Genomic DNA, 21,243 nt, shown 5'->3' with positions numbered 1-21,243 from the left:
AAAATGGGAATATACGAAAAATAGTAGATATTCGAGGGAAAGTTACAGAAATCGCAACATTTTTGGGGCCAAAAGCCAGAACTTTTACTTCGTTTGTGCCTGATTAACGATTAAAAAGTACATCTTTCTTTATTGACCATTCAGCCAAAGAAAAGAGTAAGCAATTATTACAGAGATTCTGATTTTTTGTATGTAAGAAAACCTATTTCATAATACGAATATATCTTGGGATTCTTTATTTCATACAGGTCACTCTACAGACGTGGAAGTTTCTATTTTTGGTTTGGTTCTATTTTTGTCGTTTACGGAAGCATGTGACATTTATTATAAGTAACCCAGCATCTGCATTATTTTGTGAATCTGGGTATAGGATAGGATTTTCCAGCATCTGCATTATTTTGTGAATCCGGGTATGGGGTTGCACCTGGAAGGATTCTAAATAAATGGGGAGGGGGCTTTTTGGAATTTCGATATTAAAATTGGGTTTTCTAAGGATTTTTTTTTTATCAGCCTTTTCGGATTTCGAAAAATCTGTAGTGGAAACAAAAACTTTTCTTGGCATTAAGTAGTTTTATTTAAGGTTACTCAAATATTCTCTATAAGCTCTAACGGTCAGATCTAATATTTCTGAATCACATAAAAATAGGGCATTAGTCCTATTTTACCTTAATTTGTTTCGCAATAATGCTGTATTCAATCAAGAATTGAGAGTTCTAGTCCTTTTTTATAAGTCGAAAGTGATTAGATACCAACCAGCCCCTGTCCTAAAACTGTTTTTGATATCTGGTTCTTTGATTACGCCTTAAGACATCTGATCAATATTTTGAGGTATCTATTTTGTACTTTCTCTGTGAGTGTTAAATTTCGGGTGTGGGGGAATTTCCATGGTGGGGGATTATCCAGGGAGAAAACGCCGGCTCCTGAAATTTCGACATACGAAGTTGTATATACTAAATGAATGACAACTACCTGCGGGTTATATGCTCAAATAAAAATTTGAATTTTACATATCTCTCCTTTTCCTAGTTTTCTAAAAACAAAAGCTAAAAATTGCATTGTTTGACTATTACTATATAATATAAATTACTACGCGATTCTCTTTCCAGACTATCATAGAAAGAAGCATGCTATAGTTGCATAGACCCTTTTGTGGGATATTGTTTCTGCAGCCAATAATGAGATTTTTTTTACCGTTGCTGCAATGTATTCAAACATTTGTGGATCTTTATTGTTACAAAACAGTATGAATTTTACATAAGAACATACATTGCTTGCTATTAGATAGCCCCCACCCCCATAACTTGATTGGATTTATGCCAGGTCGGGCATTCAACGAATTTGTCAAGTGCAAAGTTTTTCCTAAGTCACGTATGGCTTCTCGTAATTGAATCTACCGCAAACAGTTGAATTGATATAGTTGATTTCGATAATGTTTATATAGATTGTGAAACATGATTATTTCTTTATTTTTGTTTTATCTTGCTTCAAATGACTTGTGACGAACTGGTAAGAACGGACACGAATGTTTGTCAAGATTATTATTATTGATTTAACCTAATCAAATTCAATATGCAGGATCAGGGCTTGAACATTAGGAGGGAAGGTCTTCTGACCCCCATAAATGGTTTCTCTGTCGGTCCGTTCCCAACATTGAATTGGAACACGGATGATTATCGTAACGATTTCTTTTGCAGAGGATGAAGAAGAATATGACAACAACGCTGGGGATTCATCGGACAACAAAAACATAGATGAAATGATTAAGTCACTAACAAGTAAATTCAACGATGTCCAGACCTGCACTGAGCTGTTAACAAGACACTACACAGCGTTGACAAAAGCTATAGCTGATACTGAGCCAACTATTTCCACTGCTTCGGAAAAGCCGCAAGAAGTCACTGCCAAAATTAAAGCTTTAAATGAAAGATCAGCACTCTTTCGGCTGACTTCTGGGGCAGTTTTAAGGGTAATTTATCTTTATTATAAATAGCGTTTTATCAAGCTTTACTCTATATTTTTGATTGCATAGATTTAAATTTTCATATCTGGAATAGGAAGGGTTGATATCTTGTATTTATTGATAACGGAGGGGAATCTCAGTTCAGATTTTCTGTAATCTGAAAAGTACAGCCCCCCTCCCTCTAATTTCGTTAATTGACGCCACTGTCTCAGTTCTTGTGTAGATTCTGAAATCTAGTGACTTGCTGAACTATAAGAAAATTGTAGTAAAATCAGTTTAATATGCTCCAACTGAAATCTAGCCGTTTATCAGGGTTTAGGCACAATCAAAAAGCTTGAAGAGGTTATAACAAATGTAAGACGGTATCTAATTCGCTTAGGAAAAGCTGTTGCCACAATTAAGGTTTTGAATGAGACGCTAAAATTGTTCTGGTGGAGCCGGAAGAATAACTATGGGCTTATATCCCTTATATCCTTAGCCGAAACGTGACAATTTAAACTATCTTGTGAAATGAAGCAACCTGGAATTTGTAATTCAGACCTTGAGTATTCTACATTTTGTAAATTGATTTTGGACAGCAAAACTAAGCATTAACAAATCTTTTAATTTAAGAGCGTATGATTTCACTTCCATCCGTGGAATGGATCCACTTGCATCATTTATGAAAAATATTGTTTGAATTTCTTGTCTTTTCTGTTCAAGTATGCTAAAGAGACATCTACAATGTCATAAGTAAAAAGACCATATTCGTTTCAAAAGTTAAACATGCGCGGAAAGTCTCAAAATAGACTTTGCTGTAAATATATAAATTGAAGCATTGAAAATTAACTCCCGTCTCATTTTGAAGTTAAATACGTAAGACGATCCAGTCTGTTCAGTCTTGACTGATCTACGTAGAAGAAAAATCTATATAAGGAAAAATGAACAATTTATGGCAAATGACTCTTTTCCCTCTGAAATAATAATCAATAAATACAAAGCCAAAGAGTAGTTGGACGCCTTTCAACAGTCGTAACAAAACAGCCGTCTACGTTTGTTAGGATTGATTCCGGGTTGGGTTAATGCTAACATAGCAAAAACGACTTGTTAAATTAACATTACTGGAAACTTTCGAAAATTGTGCAGATTTAAATCTTGAGTATGAACTTTCTTTGACTGCTTTCTTCGTACTTCATACAATTTTTGCTCATTCCGTTTGTAAAATTTGCGGTTTTGTCCCATTTTGGTTTTAGCATATATATCTATTGCTACAAGCCATTTTGTTTTTTGTTTTGGTTGAATTTTTTATCTGACTTTCTGTTTTTAGAACTGGGGTAGAGAAATGATTTCATACATACCTCCTAAAATTTAAAAGTTTTGTCATTGCTACAAAAATTGAAACTTACCTTTTGCTTCTCCCCAAGTGATATTAGAGAAGTGATATTAGGAAGTTAAACAATTGCAAAAAAATCAATGTTTGAGTCAAGAAAGATGCAATTTTCTACGGCATGTTGACCGGGGGCCCCCGAAATTTTTTTCGGTTTTCTGGGCCTGTCTTATCCAAGTTATAATTTTTCAGTATTACACCCCCCCACCACAACAAAATTCATTTATGTGCCTGAGAGTGTGTACCTGTTATCTACTGATAACGCAGCAGAGGCTAAGACAAGTACGGTTCCATATCAGTTACAGAGTTTAGCGTTCAACTAAGAATATGCTGCTAGATCAAGTTTATTCTCAAGGAGAAAGGGTTAGAAACCTATGTAGACTAATGTACCTTTGGTTTGTTTTCTATACATGATCCACTATAGTGGCTAATGGTAGGAGTTGAACTAGGTGCAAAGTCTATATGTTTTTCAAATCTATTTTGAGAGATGAGACGTATACATTAAAAAAAAAAGAAAACAAGCACTATTCGCCATTCGCCTGCCAAAAAAGGCAATAAGCTTGGAAGGGCAAGCGAGGTTATCACCTTTATCTAATTAAAACCACATTCATATCACGCTACTCAACACAAAAGAAACTCAACTGATGAAGGAAGAAAGGAAAAAAGAGAAAGAGGAAAAGACAAGAAGAAGACAGAAAACAAGAAAATTAACAGCAAAAGAAAAAACAGGGAAATGCCTTGAATAGAATGACAACCTGGAGTGGGCTTCACACCAAAATCACTCACGAGATAAAAGAAACTTCTTTGCCCGGGACTTGAAGGCCGGAAGACTAGGGGCATTTTTCACACACTCGGGCAATATATTCCAAACATGGGGACCATAATGCCGGATCACAAAAGATGCCCGAGTGGTACTCCTAAATTCATGAGTTAAGTTATCAGCTTTTCTTGTATTGTGATCATGACGGTCTCTATTAAAAGTAAAAAGAATTTCAAAAGTAGGAGTTAGCAGGCGATTCAAATATTTATGCGAGAAAATCGCGACTTGGTAATCTTCAATTTGGGATAAATCCATTAACTTATTCTTTTTAAAATGCTCATGAGCAGGAACCTCATCAGAATCATAAAATTCCGATGATAATTGTACAGCTCCATTCTGAAGTTTTTGCATTCTTTTGAAACATGTTACAAAATTACTTACCCATATAGAGCATCCGTAGCTAATATATGGACAAATCACGGTCCTCGAACCGTGATTTGATCATTTCCATCACTTGACGAAAGTCTAGAAAATATTAATAAAAAAGTTTTAGAAAAGTTTAGAGTGAACAAATTTTGTTGAGAAAAAGTTAGACATTCAGAGACAGCATTATGAATTTTATTATACAAAACATGAAGAGAAGGCGCAGCTAGAAAGAGCAAAGTGTCATTCAATATTAGTATTCCTTACTAATATTGATTCTTTCTGAGAATATTATTCTATTTCTGCACTTAGAATAGAAACTGTTAAGAGCTGAGGAGCTGATGGAAGTATAGTCATTTTTTGTAAGCCTTCATGAGACGCTGTTTAAAAAGTTCCTAGACATTAACGTGTTAGTGTAGACATCAGAGGCAACGCTCCAGTAATGCCTTAGTATAGAGCCATGGGTCTTCAGTGTATTATGTTTGCTTTTGTTTGTTGCTTTAATTATTGATTTGTTTGTTTTTTTCTCGGTCCCTCCGTATGAAAGGTGTGACCGTAGAAATTTGGGACGGGGCTCGTTTGATTGAAATTGGAAGTTAGAATACAACTTCAAGAGTCATGAGTGATTGGATCAGTATTTTTAGATAGCCATTTTGCTCAGAATAGTCGTAAAATCCAATAAATATGCCTCCATTGATGACCTAACCCCAATAGTCCCTAGTGCAAGGTATGTAAATACTGCAATTTGCGAGTTGTCTACGAATAAGTTTTGTTATGAAAGAAAGTAAATCATACTTTATTATGATTTTGTTAAAGGAGAGGGAATAGTTGCTTAAAAGGGGGGTTTTAATTAAATAACAAATAGAATTCGGAATAAAAATGTCACTCAAATGAAAGACTTGAAAGAAGCTATTGGTTATTGGACCTTGGCCTTCTTTGGTGATGAAGGGCTTGAAAGTTTAGCTACTTCATGCAATTATTGGTATCGGATATGCATTTAAGCTTAAGAAAAACTCATTCAGCTCATTTCAGTCAGTTTTTTTTATTTTTCATGGTTATATTTTGACCATGGAGGCATTGCTGCTTATTGGTTTCTATGATTTCAGGCGGCGACAGATTATCTCCACCTTGTCGAGAAAGACGGTAAAAGATGGCTAAAGCAAATGACATACGAGCATGAACAGAGGGGCCGTCTTCAGCAAATGGTTGAACAGCTTGCCCGACAACACTCAAGCTTGGAACAGGCAGCAAAATTCCGAGTCTCAAAACTACCAAATTCTTCTACAGGTAAAAAATGAGAGAATACTATTGCTAATCCTACGCTTAATTTTGAGGTTGAAAGGAAAAGGCGAAGGGCACCCACTTTCAGCCAGCGGGCGCCCATCTTGGAACGCTATGTGTGTAGCACAGTTCCGCCATGCGTGGTCCAGTTTCCGCCACATTTGTCATAGTTTCTTCCACATCTAGCTCGTGCCATCTGGTGTATGTTGTTTTTGAAGTGGGTACTCTCTTAAAAAAAGGGATGGAATCTAATGTTATGACTAAAACTTAATAACACCATAACTGTATTTCTGTCTATATGAAAAGAAAAATATTGGCCGATAACGAGTAAGAAGGTGGTTAAGGGTAATTGACACGACTGAAATAGACGGCCTATGAACTTGGACAAAGAAGATGTCAATCAACTCTCGAGTTTGAAGCACATAACACAAGATATCATGAACCATAAGGTATAAAAAGGGACGTTAAACCCAAATAAATAATGTGGATTCATTATGCTCTCGAACAAAGGCTTACCTCCATAATCTTAAAAGCTATTGGAAATTTAGGAAGAAGTTAGATACCGAAAAGTTCTAGCTTTGTCCTAATTTTTCTGACCCGAGATAAGCTGCTAAACACTGCACAATCTACTCCTTTTTATCTAGTGAGTTGTCTGTACCTCTAGAGCGGTATCACTATTTTTATGGATAACAATTAATGAGTAAAATGGTACTTTCCATTTAGAAATCTTAAAGCCCTTTAATTTTATTTTTTTTTCGCAATTACTTTCTTCTTTTGGAAACAAAAATTTTGTATCACACTGTATTACAATTGCTGAGAAGAAAATCCTCCACTTTGAATCTTTGTTTTTATCATATACTGGCTCGAAGTTACCGACTTCGGAGTTTCAAGTGCACATCCTCGTCTCCCAGAAGGTATGCGACGAAGAGGACGCGAGCTCCTGGAGTCCCAGTCTCCAGTCTTTTCCTGGAAGTCACACCTGAAGTCACGAACGTTTTCACCTGGCATCCTAAAGCCAACAACCCCTTAAAAATAATCAGTGAAATCTCAAAATTACTAAATCTCATTTTCTGGCACGAATAAACTTGTGTAATTACTTGATTAATATTATCAGCATTAATAATCAATTGTAAATATCAATATTAATAATAAATGTCAATATGGATAATCAATATCGATGAATTGATTAATATTGCAACAAAATAATAGACTCTTAACGGGTAGTAGGGTTCCTAATTATTTGTTGTAACGAAGATTAGAATTAGCTGCTCAACACGAAAAATCAAATGAAAGAACAAAACAATAAAATTCGAAAAGAAAAAAACTTGGTAAAAAAAGCAGAAATGCTGGACGATCTGTGCACGGACGGTAACCCCGACATAAGTGAATAAACGCAGAACGATAAAAAAGAATGTGGAACATGTGTATGCTCCATGCATGTTTTATGTACTAAATTCTTTATATTTTGAGTAATGCTAAAGTATTTCTTTTTCAGATTCTACTGATTAAGTCCAATGGCTCATTTGGAATTTTGTCACTCAATCTGTATTTATTTAAGATTAACGATATTTGATATGTAATCGAGAATCGAGATCTTTGGACATTAACAGAGCGAAATCGATACTACTACTACTACTAATAACTCACTGCAGCACCAAGCCGCCTGAGGCCAACACAGATACGCACGCTCCTCCTCCAACCTAATCTATTTAAAGCCTCCCTCTTTACACCCTCCCAGGAAGTTCCCATTTCCTTTAAATCCTTATTTATGACATCCTCCCAACCCAGACAAGGACGACCTGCTTTCCGTGTAGCCCCAGACGGTTGGCCAAAAAGGACAATCTTCGGTAATCTGTCATCCTTCATCCGTAGAACGTGGCCTAGCCATCTCAACCTTTCTTTCATTATAGCCCGAGAAAGCGGGATTGAACCACACTTTTCGTACAACCTACTGTTTGAAATACGGTCAGTCAGCCGGGTACCCAGAACAATCCGTTGGCAATTTCTCTGGAAAACTTATAGTAAATTTTCATCTGCTTTTCGGAGTGTCCATGCTTCAGAGCCATATTTGACCACTGTCATCACTGTAGCTTCCAATATTCTAATCTTGGTTTGTAGGCTTATCTTTCTATTCTTCCAAACTTTTTTTAACTGTGAAAAAACACCCTGAGCTTTAGCTATTCTACTTTTAACATCTTCACTGCTCCCACCATCTTTACTAATAATACTACCAAGGTAACTGAAGCTCCCAACCTGATCAATCTTTTCGTTACCTAAGGTCACCTGTTCATCTTCACTTATTCCTAGCCTTAGTGACTTAGTCTTCTTAACATTAATTTTCAAGCCTATTTTAGCACCCTGAACTCGTAAAACCTCTAAAAATTCATTCATTTTGCTCACACTTTCATCTAATATGCTTAAATCATCAGCATAATCTAAGTCCAGGAGCATTCTTCCTCCCCATTTGATTCCATGGTCTCCAATTGCCTTTCCTGTGCTCCTTAAGACGAAGTCCATCAAAATGATCCATATAAAGGGGGATAGAACACAACCCTGCTTAACTCCTGATTTAATACAAAACCAGTTGCTAACCTCATTTCCTACCTTAACCGCAGCAGTACTATTCTCGTACATAGCGCAAATCACTTTAATGTATTTTTCTGGTATACCATATAACGATAAGACCTTTGTTAACGCTGTTCTATCAACAGAATCGAAAGCTTGCTCATAATCGATAAAACTAAGGACCAAAGGTGTTTGACAACGAAGGGACTTCTCAATTATTAACCTAAGAGTGAAAACATGGTCGACACATCCTCTACCTTTTCTAAAACCGCATTGTTCTTCCCTTAAAACTTTGTCTACAGCATGTCTCACTCTAAAAAGTATACTAGACTAATGCCTCGATAATTACGACATTCACTCTTGTCACCTTTCTTATACAGTGGTTTAATTAAGATTTTCCTAAAATCATTGGGTACTTCCCCTTTTTCAAAAATCATGTTCATAATCTTCAGTAGCTTATTCCTAACCTCAGAGCCACCATATTTAAGGAACTCATTAATCATACTATCAGCACCTGGGGCCTTATTATTTTTTAATCCTTCTAGTACTGTCGCGGAGCGTGAGAAGCTGTGCTATCGTTAGGTGACTACGGGATGCCGTGAGCTATTAAGATCAATTCGTGTTGCACTTTACGGTTTACACGAATACAAAGACGCTTTTGGGACTAAAGAAAGTGCAGCAAAGGTTTGTTTTAGAAGATAGCAATTGAGTTTCTTAAGATTTGAAAAGATTATTTCCACCACATTTGATCAGGTGCATTATTACCGCATTGAATCCTATCCCATGCTTTCTTTAAATCTTTAAAAGAGGGGGACAACCGCCCTAAATATATAATAGATAGAAAGTTCTACGATTGAAGACTGTTTTAGAAATATTTCCTGTTTTTTGCGAGGAACATTTCCAGGAATTAAATGGTATGGAACGTATTATTTTTGTAAAAACTCACTTCATATCACCGTCTACGCGTTACCATCTTTATGATTATGATGTCGATAATGATGATGATCACGATCGTGTAATAAAGCTTAGAAAGTAGGAGGGTTGTTAACACCATTATCTGTAACATGCTGGCCTTGTCTAATTTATTTTTAATTTTATCAATGTAATCACTATCATTATGTCTATGGAGCTGATAATTTAATAATGTGCCTCGTAATTTTCTTTCATTCCTGATTATTTAGCACACATATATGTCTGGACACATAAAAAGGATAGGGGGAATTCTCCTCTTATCTTGATCTAAAGGTCACCCCCTCCCCCAAGGAATATTCTTCTGGGCTTTGAGTGTTAGACTTGCATCCGAACTTGCATTTGCCTAGTTGACATGATACAAAATATCATAATTCTATTATGCTATATATTCTAGGGACGTCCGCTCATTCTGACGACGACGAAGGTGAATTTTATGATGCTCAAGACGAGAACGAGTTTGTAGTGCAAGTTCCTCTCATAGGTCATAGAAGGTCCTCATCAGGAATCAGCTTCACATCACTGGTATGGCTTATTTTTACTGCTTGAACTTCTTAGGTCTAGCATGTACGCAGGACGGGGACCTCCTGAATCAATTCCCCTTCCTTCTTGATTTCGTTTTTTTCGGCTTTTTCATGGCACTTGGCATTAACCAAGTGACATGCAGCGATCGCAAATTCTGTCAGTCTGTCTGTAGGTCTGTCTGTCCCGGTTTTGCTAGTTTGGGCACTTCCAGATTAGCTAGGACGATGAAATTTGGCAGGCGTATCAGGGACCGGACCAGATTAAATTAGAAATAATCGTTTCCCCGATTCAACCATATGGGGTGGGGGGGGGGTGAGGACAGTTGATTTGGAAAAATTAGAAGAAGTGAAGTATTTTTAACTTACGAACGGGTGATCGGATCTTAATGAAATTTAATATTTAGATTGATATTGTGTCTCAGAGCTCTTATTTTAAATCCCGACCGGATCCGGTGACATTGAGGGGAGTTGGGGAGGGAACGTAAAATCTCGAAAGTAAAACAGTTCAAAATAGGGATGATGCCTTTTTATTGACAGTGAATAGATATAAAATTATTTAACTGGATATTTCGAACACATATACAGTGTTCATCATCAGCAGTAATTAACTGGATATTTCGAACACATATACAGTGTTCATCATCAGCAGTAAAACATGTTTTACTGCTGATGATGAACACTGTATATGTGTTCGAAATATCCACTTAAATAATTTCATATCTATTCACTGTCAATAAAAAGGTATCATCCCTATTTTGAACTGTTTAACTTTCGTCATGGAAAGGCAGTGTGGTCTTCGAAGTTATCTAAAACGTAAAATCTTGGAAAACGCTTAGAGTGGAAGGATCGGGATGAAACTTGGTGAGAAAATAAACACAAGTCCTAGATACGAGATTGACATAACCAAAACGTATCTGCTCTCTTTGGGGGAGTTGGGGGGAGGGTTAGTTCTGAAAAATTAGAAAAAAATGAGATATTTTTAACTTACGAAGGAGTGATCAGATCTTAATGAAATTTCATATTTAGAAGAACCTCGTAACTCATATCTCTTATTCTAAATCCCGACCGAATTCAGTGTCATTAGGGGGAGTTGGGGGGGGACCGGAAATCTTGGAAAACGCTTAAAGCGGAATGATCACCTTGAAACTTGGTGAGAAGAATAAGCACAAGTCCAAAATACGTGACTGACATAACCGGACCGGATCCGATCTCTTTGGGGAGTTGGGGGGGGGGGGGAGTAATTTGGAAAAATTAGAAAAATGAGATATTTTCAACTTACGAACGGGTGATCAGGTCTTAATGAAATTTGATATTTAGAAGGATCTTGTGCTTTTGAGGTTTCATTTTAAGTCCAAACCAGGTCCAGTGACATTGGAGGCAGCTGAAGGGGGAAACCGGAAATTTTGGAAAACGTGAAAATTGAAGTATCTTTATCTTACGAATGGGTGATCGGATCTCAATGAAACTTTGTATATAGAAAGATCTTACGTCTCAGATGCTCTATTTTCAATTTGACTCGGATCCGGGGACATAGGGGTTGGAGGGGGGAAACAGAAATCTTGGAAACCAGAAATCTTAGGAAACGCTTAGAGTAGAAAGATCAGGATGAAATTTGGTGGATAGAATAAGCTAATGTCGTAGATACGTGATTGACGTAACCGGACTGGATCCGCTCTCTTTGGGAGAGTTAGGGGGGGGGGGATCTAGTGCTTTGATGAGTTCGGTGCTTGTGGACGTGCTAGGACGACGTCAATTGGTAGGCGTGTCAGGGACCTGCACAAATTGACTTGATAAAGTTGTTTTCCCTGATTCGACCATCTGGGGGGCTATTTTTAACTTACGAGTGGGTGATTGGATCTTAATGAATTTCGATATTTAGAAGGTCCTCGTGTCTCAGAGCTCTTATTTTAAATTCCGATCTTATTTTCCTTTTAAATCAATCTGTTGATTCTTATAATTTTGCTAGAGCTCATGCCATATGAGCTCTTGACTCTTGGCTCTTCCGACCTCGTCACAAGTGCCATATGAGCTCTTAGCTCTTGTTTTCGTATACTTTCAGTATATTGCCTTTTACTGTCTCCCCGCCTTCTGCATGAAATTTTAGATGCCTTGCAAAGTAAATTCCGCTCGCGTGCCTGCTTTATACTTTAATTTTTTTTTGTCTTCTTAACATCCACTTACGAAGATAAAATCTACCAATAAACAAATGGTGATAGGATCTTTTTGGATCATAAATTTGAGTTATAGAAACACCTTCATTAGTTTGAGTAAAATATATCCATATGTTATTAGAAATAGAGATAGTACGCGTATTTTTTACATATGTTCGCATATGATCAGTATTTAATTCAATACTGACCATACAAGCCACTCAAGTACGATTTGGTACCGCTCACTCTTCATAGTTTAGTAAATCATCACTACCTTCAGAGAGAAATACTCTATATTATTCCGCTTGTCCAAAAAATAAACAAAACGGTTAGTTTTTCGGAGTTTGTGGGTTGTACTATCCCCGACATGTATAAAAAGAAATTTTGAATTCAAAACAATTGATGCTTGCAAACGCAGTTACAGCCGGCATTACATTGTCATTTGACCCCAGCATAACCTACCTCCATTAAAAGAAAAAAAATGAGCTTCTAGAGATCTAGAGTTTCCGATAGTTTTTATATATTATGAAAAAAAAGCAACAAATATATGTAAGATTATTAAGTAAACCTTCAGCAAATGTAATATCCAAATTTGAAGTAACTATGATAAAAAAATTGGTTCTTACATTCAATACTAACCAAGCCACAAAATTTTCTTTAGAGGGAGGGGAGAAAGTTAATTTTCATTGAATGTCAAATAATTGTTTGATCTATTTGATAGATTGCCAAGATAATCCTTTTCGCCCAACCGTCTAGGGCTAAACGGAAAGCAGATGGTCCGCGGTCGGGGTTGGGGGGGGGGTATCCGTAAGGAAAGATTTAAAGGAAACGGGAAATTCCTGGTGGATATAAAGAAGAGGCTTTGAATAGATTAGGATGGAGAAGGAGCATGCTTAGCAGTGTTGGCCTCAGATGGCTTGGTGATGCGGTGAGTTATTGTTAGTAGTAGTAGTAGTAACTGTTTGATAAACGTTGGAAATTTTTTAGGGAGAAAGGGTGGTTGGTGTTATATAGCTTTATTTATTTGTTTAAGGGATTATGCCAGTGAAAAATTTGAGAAATAGTGCCTAAAACAACTACTTATAATAGACCAGTTTACTAAATAATTTATGCTGCTTAATTTTTAATTAATAATTTTAATTAAAAATTAAAGCCTCTACAATTTCTAGGCTAAATATGAAAAGAAAAAGAGTACCTGTTCACAGAACTCGTATAATTTATACAAAATTATGACGAACCTAGTGATAATATTCTTTATAAGGCAACTTGTAAAAAGCTAGAATGCGATTTTTACCTTATATCTCGATTGCTCTTATACCTGTTTGTTCGATTTTATTTTTGAATTGTTCTGTGTTTTTTTTTATTTTAAGAAGAGGAATTCTTTGGATCAGGGGATGATTCCCCCTGAGATATACTGAATATACATTTATACACTCGATTAATAGTAGTCTGTAAAATTGGTAACCGTAATGGCAATTTAATTTTTCACGATTTTGGTGTTATCGAATAACAAAAACGTAAATAAATCAAATAAATAATTCCCCTAAATGCTTATTCCAATGTGAGGGTAGAGCAAGTGTTGAAATACAAATATAGCGCAACAGTGTCGTACTGCGGAATATATTGTACAGGTTATAATTTGTTTGCTCATGTCCGTAACTTCAATGAATATATTCACTCACATCGCCATAAACTCTGTTAGTTTATAAGATTGTAAAAATTTAAGGGAAGTGCAATACTTATCTTCTTAAAACAAAGCTTGATGGTATCTATGTTCTAGTTTTTTGAAGTGATTATCGAAGTACTCTAATAAATTAGCATTTTTAGATTCCAAAAACAATTAATATTACGAAATCATTAATGGAACAAGAGCCTTAATTTTCAGTTAGAAACCCAAGCCCCCTGAGTCAATCAAATCTTGAAATCGCGTAGTTGCGATTTTGATCAAATTTCTAATGGGAAGACACAGAGGAGTCAAGAGATATTTCCATCTGCGTGATCTAGAAGGAATGAATGATCGTATACCCAGTTATTCTCCCCAGCTTTCTTGCCAGCAGTAGGCTATAATATATGACCTTGCGGGTGTCTTTACTGCTGGTGTTTACTAAAGGATTTATATCTCCTTTGCTGGGGGTGTTAAGGGCCGAATACAAGGCAAAGAGTTTAAATTTTTAGTTGACAAAAAGCCAGTAGAAGCTTGTGACATGCTTCACAAATACGGTGATGCACAGAGCAGATTGAAAGCTCTGAGAGTTGTTCCGCCTGATAAGAAGTAGACTGAACTATTGAAAGTCACCTCTGTTACAACCAAAGCTCCACCAGTTACAAATGCAAAGCTATTAAGAAAACCATTAAAATAAAAAAAAAGAGGTTTTTTATTGGTTACAATGCAAAGAGCTGCGCTCTCGGCTCAGAAAAAAAGGTCGGTAGAAGCAATATAATAACCCTTAGGAAGCAATAACTTAATTTATTTAACCAAGCGAAGAAGTTCCTCTAAAATGAGAAAAGTTATTGAACTTCTTGGAATATCGATGCACAGCAGATATTGCATTAGATTAAAAAATTAAGGAGAAAAAAGAGTTTTTTTAGTACTACATGTGCAATTGTTTACTTTTTTAGCATTTAAAACTTCCCCTCGGAGGTTAGTCCTCACTACACTTGGTGTTCCATGCAACATTGTTCCATGGAATGCAGTTTGGGAAATCATTCTTTAGATTGTCCTGAAGCACTATTTCAGTTCACTAGAAGAAATACCAAGAAATAAATGCATATTACATAAATAGCTGTCCTTTATGAATAGTTGTCATCTTTGGAACAATACTACCATTACTACCAACTCATTGCTGCACAAAACAGTGCTAGGCCAACACAGTTCTAAACCAAACTATTTTTTTGTCGTTAGGGTCGTTAAGAAGAAACATAGAATACGGCTTTGGAGTTTACAGTCCACACTCGTGGTGCTGATCTCCGTTTCATGGCCCTTTGGCCAGGAATTGCAATGGGGGCTGGGGTCCAGTGATCCTGTGCTTTCGCACACCCTTCCTATGTACCTTCCTTAGGCTAAGGGGTTATTACTGAAGCGTTCTTCAGAAGTTAGGCAACGGTAATGCGTTGAATGAAATATCAAACGTGATAAGATGTGAAAATCGACAACCTGGACCATCGATTACGACAACACCAATACTATACGGGCAGCGAAAGCAAAGGCCATTGCTAAATTGTGTGAAGTAATCAAAATCCCAAAACTTGTCAAAAATGAAAATGAAGAGCAAAGCTAATGGCGGTTAGAAGATATACGAAAACGATAATTAGAGCATGTCAAAAATGAAAATAAAGAGCAAAGACACACGCGGTTAGGTGATATGCGAAACTGAGTAAGTGAGCGAGTCAAAAATGAAAATAAAGAGCAAAGACACAGGTGGTTAGCAGAAAAGCGGCGGCGTTTCAAAGACGAAAATGAAGAGCAAAGACACGCATGGTTAGAAGACATGCGACACCGAACATGTGAGCGAGTCAATGAAAATCATCCTGGACAGCTAAGAATCAAAACGTGTCAAAATTGAAAATGATAGCGATGATAATTGGGTTTGAGATTTTGAAATGGAAAAGGTCTTAAGTTCATACCATAACTGTGTCTTTGCTCTTTATTTCCATTTTTGACTTACTCATTTACTCACTAAACTCCAATACCGTATTCTTTTTTTCTTCTTAACGACCCTAACGACAAAAAAAAAATGGTTTGGCTTACAACTGTGTTGGCCTAGCACTGTTTTGTGCTACAATGAGTTGGTAGTAATGGTAGTATTGTTCCAAAGATGACAACTATTCATAAAGGACAGTTATTCTTATAATATGCATTTATTTCTTGGTATTTCTTCTTGTAGTGAACTGAAATCTTCAGGGCGATCTAAAGAATGATCTCCCAAACTGGATTCCATGGAACAATATTGCAGGGAACACCAAGAGTAGTGAGGACTAACCTCCGAGGGGAAGTTTTAAATGCTAAAAAAGTAAACAATTGCATATGTAGTACTAAAAAAACTCCTTTTTCTCCTTAATTTTTTAATCTTATGCAATAACTGCTGTGCATCAATGTTCCAAGAAGTTCAATAACTTTTGTCATTTTAGAGGAACTTCTTCGCTTGGTTAAATAAATTAAGCTATTGCTTCCTAAGGGTTATTATACTGCTTCTGCCGACCTTTTTTTGTGAGCCGAGAGCGCAGCTCTTTGCATTGTAACCAAGCACAAACTTTTTTTTTTTATTTTAACGGTTTTCTTAATAGCTTTGCATTTGTAACTGGTGGAGCTTTGGTTGTAACAGAGGTGACTTTCAACAGTTCAGTCTACTTCTTATCAGGGGGAACAACTCTCAGAGCTTTCAATCTGCTCTATGCATCACCGTATTTGTGAAGCATGTCATAAGCTTCTACTGGCTTTTTGTCAACTAAAAATTTAAACTCTTTGCCTTGTATTCGGCCCTTACGAACCCCAGTAAAGCAAATATAAATCCTATAGTAAACAAAAAATCTAGGCTCCTATTAGTCCTCTATAATTCCAAAATAGCATTTGTTTTATGTGAATATTTAAAGGTAGAAGATCATCAATACATAAATATTTATTTTTAGGTGCAATATAAGGAACTGACAAATCTTGGTCTTGTGACGAAAATTTATTAAAATATTTATTTATGTCAAGAGGATATAAGCCAACTACAGTCATAAATCCATTAAATGAATCACAAATACTCATGATAAACTATAAGTCCACAAAAAAATATTAAGCGACTATTTCAATCTATTTCTCATACATGTATCTCACTTACAGGACTTTATACCACTTAAGCTTTACTTTTTCTTCATTATCAATTAAGAACATTTACAGGTGGGACCACTGGAGGGATCCAAGCACTAATTCCCTTTACTTTAAATTCTTTTTCTTTAATTCTAAGGGAATTACGAATGTCGCAAACTCCTTTTGTTACATCATCTATTATATAGATATAAGGGGATTCACGTCCGGCTATTCTTCCGAACGGGTTTTCACGTAATCTCTTATTTTCCTGAAGCATATAGAATTTGCCCTTATCATCCTGAAGCTGTATTTTGATAAATCGATCTGTAAACTCAAGTAGCTCAAATCGTAAATTATTCCAAGGTGGTAAAGTAAGGTATCAACATGGTCTTTAGCCTTTGATTTAGATTCACTTTTAATGTTCCATATAATAACATTCCTTCTTCCAGTCATGTTTTCTAACACAAGGACTCTAGATGCTAATTCACCCAAACCAGGCTCCTTTACAATTTGATTTCGCAATGCCGATATTTCCTGCTTGAAGACAAGCGAAGACAAGCGGCAGTGAGAATTCATATATAGAAGCCAGCCGCGTGCCGAGGCCCGGTATATATATATATATATATATATATATATATATATATATATATATATATATATATATATATATATATATATATATATATATATTTATATATATATATATATATATAAATATATATATATGTATATACATGGCACCAAAAACGGAAGAGGCGAGTGCCTTCTGGAATACTGCTGGGACAGCAAGCTAGTGGTGCCCAACACTCTTTTCAAACACAGAGAGCGAGGAAAAGTCACGTGGAGATCACCTGATGGAACGACTAAAAACTGCATCGATTGTGTACTCGTCTCGAAACGCTGGAAAACTAGCATGCTAGACACAGTCGCTCTTGCAGGGGAAGACTTTGACAGTGATCAAATACTGGTAATGGTATCTTTCCGCCTCCATCTGAAGCCGGCAACAAAACTCCAGAAAAAAGTCCCGAGATTCCGTATCGAGCTTCTGAAAGACGAGTCAACTCGCAACCGTTACCGGATGAATCTTGATTCGGCTCTCAAAACCCTCTTAGAGAATTCTTCAATGAGTCCAAAGGAAAAAGACATAGACGCCCTAGTCGACAACAGCACTGAGATCTTCATACAGACAGCCGAAACAGTCCTTGGAAGAACTAACGTCTCCGAAAAGCCATGGATCACCGATGAGATCATTCAACCGTGGAAAGAAAAGCGTGCTGTCGCTAATAGGCAAGACCCAGAAAGCAGAGACACTTATAAGCATCTTAAGTGACTAACGGAAAAGAAGATCAAACGCGCTCTAACTGCGTACATTCATAACAAATGTAACCAATGCGAGCTCGACTTCGGAAAAGACAACACCCATGCTGTGTACAAAAGAATACGAGATCTGTCCAGGCGCAAAACTACACTTACGAATGTACTCCTGGATAAAGATGGGACTCACATCAACGACGCAACAGGAATAAGAGAGATATGGAAACAACATTCTCAACAAAATTTGAACCCCCAGTCAATCCCGACCCTGCTGTTTTTAGGAAATTAACTATCTCCCCATCGGAACCAAGCCCACTACCACTCGGAAGCGAGGTTGAAGCTGCCTTGAAATCACTCAAATGAAGTAAATTGCCTGAACCAGATGGATTGCAAGCAGAACTCCTGAAAGTCAACTCAGAAGTCGTAACAGACCTCTATAACAGAATTGCCACAGCTGTCTGGCACGAGGAATATTTCCCGAAAACGTGGTTTTCCGCTACCATAGTTCCTCTGAATAAAAAAGGATCCAAACCCGAATGTGACAGCTGCCGTCCAATCAGCCTGACAAGCCAACCTGCCAAAGTGTTGACCAAGAGGCTACTGGACAGATGAAAACCATTAACCAGTCGCATCGTCCCCTGAGTATCAGGCGGGTTTCTGAGCGAACCGCTCAACGGTAGACCAGGTTTTTGTCATGTGTTAAGTAATGGAAAAATACGTTGAATACGGTCAGGACTTCTATCAACTCTTCATTGACTTCGAACAAGCTTTCGGTTTAATTTGGAGAGAAGGCCCTTGGCATATATTACGTCGTTACGGTGTCCTGTCAAACATCTTATCATTCATTCGTAACATGTATGAGTGGTTCAGAAGCCAAGTACAAACAGTTGAGGGAACGACCGAAGAATTCCAAACTTCTGATGGTGTTTTCAAAGGATGCATCATCTCTCCTCACATGCTAAATCTCTTCCACCACTGGGTAATGTTGCATGTTGAAGCAACCATTGGGGCAACGATTGCTTAACTCCAAACCAAAGCAGATAACCTGGAAGTAGTTACAGGAACCTTCGGAATGAAAATCAACGAGGATAAAACGAAAGAAATGCGCTTGTCAAGGTTCAACAACCCATCCCCACCAAAAATAAACTTTAATGGAGCAATATGGAAGCAAAATCGAATCTCCGTGAAGCTAAAACTTAAACTATTCTGCTCCATCATCATAAGCTATGTACGGCTGTGAAACGTGGACAGTCAGAGTAGATGACTCCAAGCGACTTGCCGCATTTGAGACAAAGCTGCAGGGTCGAAATCGCCGGCATAACATACGTATATCGAGTTTCAAATGCCGACCTACTCGAAAGACTGCAGTACAACACCACCATCCTGGACAGGGTACGCGTCCAACAACTCGGGTGGCCTGGCCACGTCTAGCGCATATCCAACGACCAACTACCGAAAATTGCCTTCGAAGGTTGCGTCCACAGTTCTCGCCCTCGTGGTCGCCCTCCGAAGCGCTGGAAGGAGTTCATCTCCTACTACAACTTCTCTGGTCTTCTCAGAATCGCACAAAGCAGAGAGCAGTATAGGCGACACATACATTTGCTCATATATATATATATATATATATATATATATATATATATTTATATATACTTTTATTATTGACTGCCAATGACCATATCAAACACTTTTATTTTTACCTGAGGCCAAAGAACCGAGAATCAACTAATAGCAACGTTAATTTCAAAACTCTTTTTTTTTCACTCCCCTGTAGATAAAATATTTCGACAATGCTGTTCTTTGAAATGTTAAGATTGTGAAGATGACGTAAAAATTTGAAGACGACGATATTTAAGTTAGACTTTCCTAGCAGAGACTACTTGGCTGTCTTCAGTTTTGTTTATTCTTCTCCCTCGGCAATAAGCTTAATTGGTTTTAGTTCCACAGAAAGTATCTCATCCTAAAAAAAAATAGCGTGTATGACTCCGAAGATTATTTTATAAGGTACGGTGTGCTAACTAATCTCTCTAAAAAAACAAATAAACTAATAATCCAGCTACTGTTTTTGTAGCGATGTTGGCAATGTTGTCGCATAACAGTATGTTGCTAAATAGTATAACTCATTTTAAAGAAATGCACGAGTATGAAGTTTAAAGATTGATGTAAACTGTTCTAGCATTTATTCAGCCCACAGTGTGCTAGGAGTCAAGTACAGTAAAACTACGCTAAAGTATGGCAAAGTGTTTGCGTTATTTTTCTAAATCTTTAGAAGTTTTGCCAATTTAGCTGGTATTGGATTAAATTTGGGCGAAAGCACGAAATTCGCCTACCGTCTTGTATCCTGTTTGATTCATATTAAAAAGCAGAGGAACAAACTTAGGGTTGATCAAAAAGTGGAAAATTAAAGGAAACAAAAACGAAGATGTGCTAATTTTTTGAATTATGGAACTTTTAGTTCAATTGCAAAGAAAGAAAAACGGCTGGAATCGAAATCAATTGGAGCTTAAATATTGCTATTCTTTGATCTATATTTAAATTCTGGGAAATATTTTAACTTATTAGACGATTTATAGATGTAAATTTTTCATGCTTCTATGAAAATATATTTTTTGTAGTTTGGCAGCAATCACTAGCATTTTTAATAAGGAGAAAATAATTTATATAAGTTTCATTGAAGAAGGAGAATAAAAAAGAAATGGATTCTTTTTTGTTTAACAGTTTGATTTTAAAAGCAATCCCTTAATACTAGAAATGTGCGTACTCTAGGGACCAGTGCTTTATATGTCTCTTGGATGGATTTTCTAAAGCTCTATTGCTTTCCTCCCATTTGTTTGTTGGTAAAGATTGGCCATTCCATTTACTCAGTTTCCAATCAACATAGAATATCGACTAATGTCCTCTCTCATCGATTCCTTGTACTTTTCTCTATCCCCTCCTATTTTGAATCTGAAGGTTGGGAAACTTGTTTCATTTTCACTCAGTCTTCGTTGGACCGTCTTGCTCACCAGTGTCTCATTTGTTATGTAGTTTTTGTTGACGGAAATGCAGTTTGATTTTGGCCCATCTTGTGCAGGTCTGAGGGGCTCGTTTTCAAAATCTCGATCATGTCGGAGTGTTCATCGGATTGGAAAGAGATTAG

At 36.8% G+C, this 21,243-nt stretch overlaps 1 protein-coding gene across 2 annotated transcripts in view; it reads left to right on the top strand.

Annotated features, from left to right (window-relative positions):
- Positions 1 to 21,243, top strand: part of LOC136036137 (oxysterol-binding protein 1-like) — a 117,192-nt gene that overhangs the window by 18,919 nt on the left and 77,030 nt on the right. For both annotated transcript variants that reach the window (XM_065718166.1, XM_065718165.1), the window contains exons 4-6: positions 1,695 to 1,966; positions 5,616 to 5,796; positions 9,722 to 9,849. In XM_065718166.1, coding sequence (XP_065574238.1) covers positions 1,695 to 1,966; positions 5,616 to 5,796; positions 9,722 to 9,849 — 581 coding nt within the window. The remainder of the gene's footprint in view (positions 1 to 1,694; positions 1,967 to 5,615; positions 5,797 to 9,721; positions 9,850 to 21,243) is intronic.

Source organism: Artemia franciscana, chromosome 15 (genome assembly GCF_032884065.1).
Source record: "Artemia franciscana chromosome 15, ASM3288406v1, whole genome shotgun sequence".
Taxonomy (NCBI): Eukaryota; Metazoa; Arthropoda; class Branchiopoda; order Anostraca; family Artemiidae; genus Artemia; species Artemia franciscana.
Note: the sequence above shows the minus strand (reverse complement) of the source record. Positions and strands in the feature narration are given on the sequence as shown.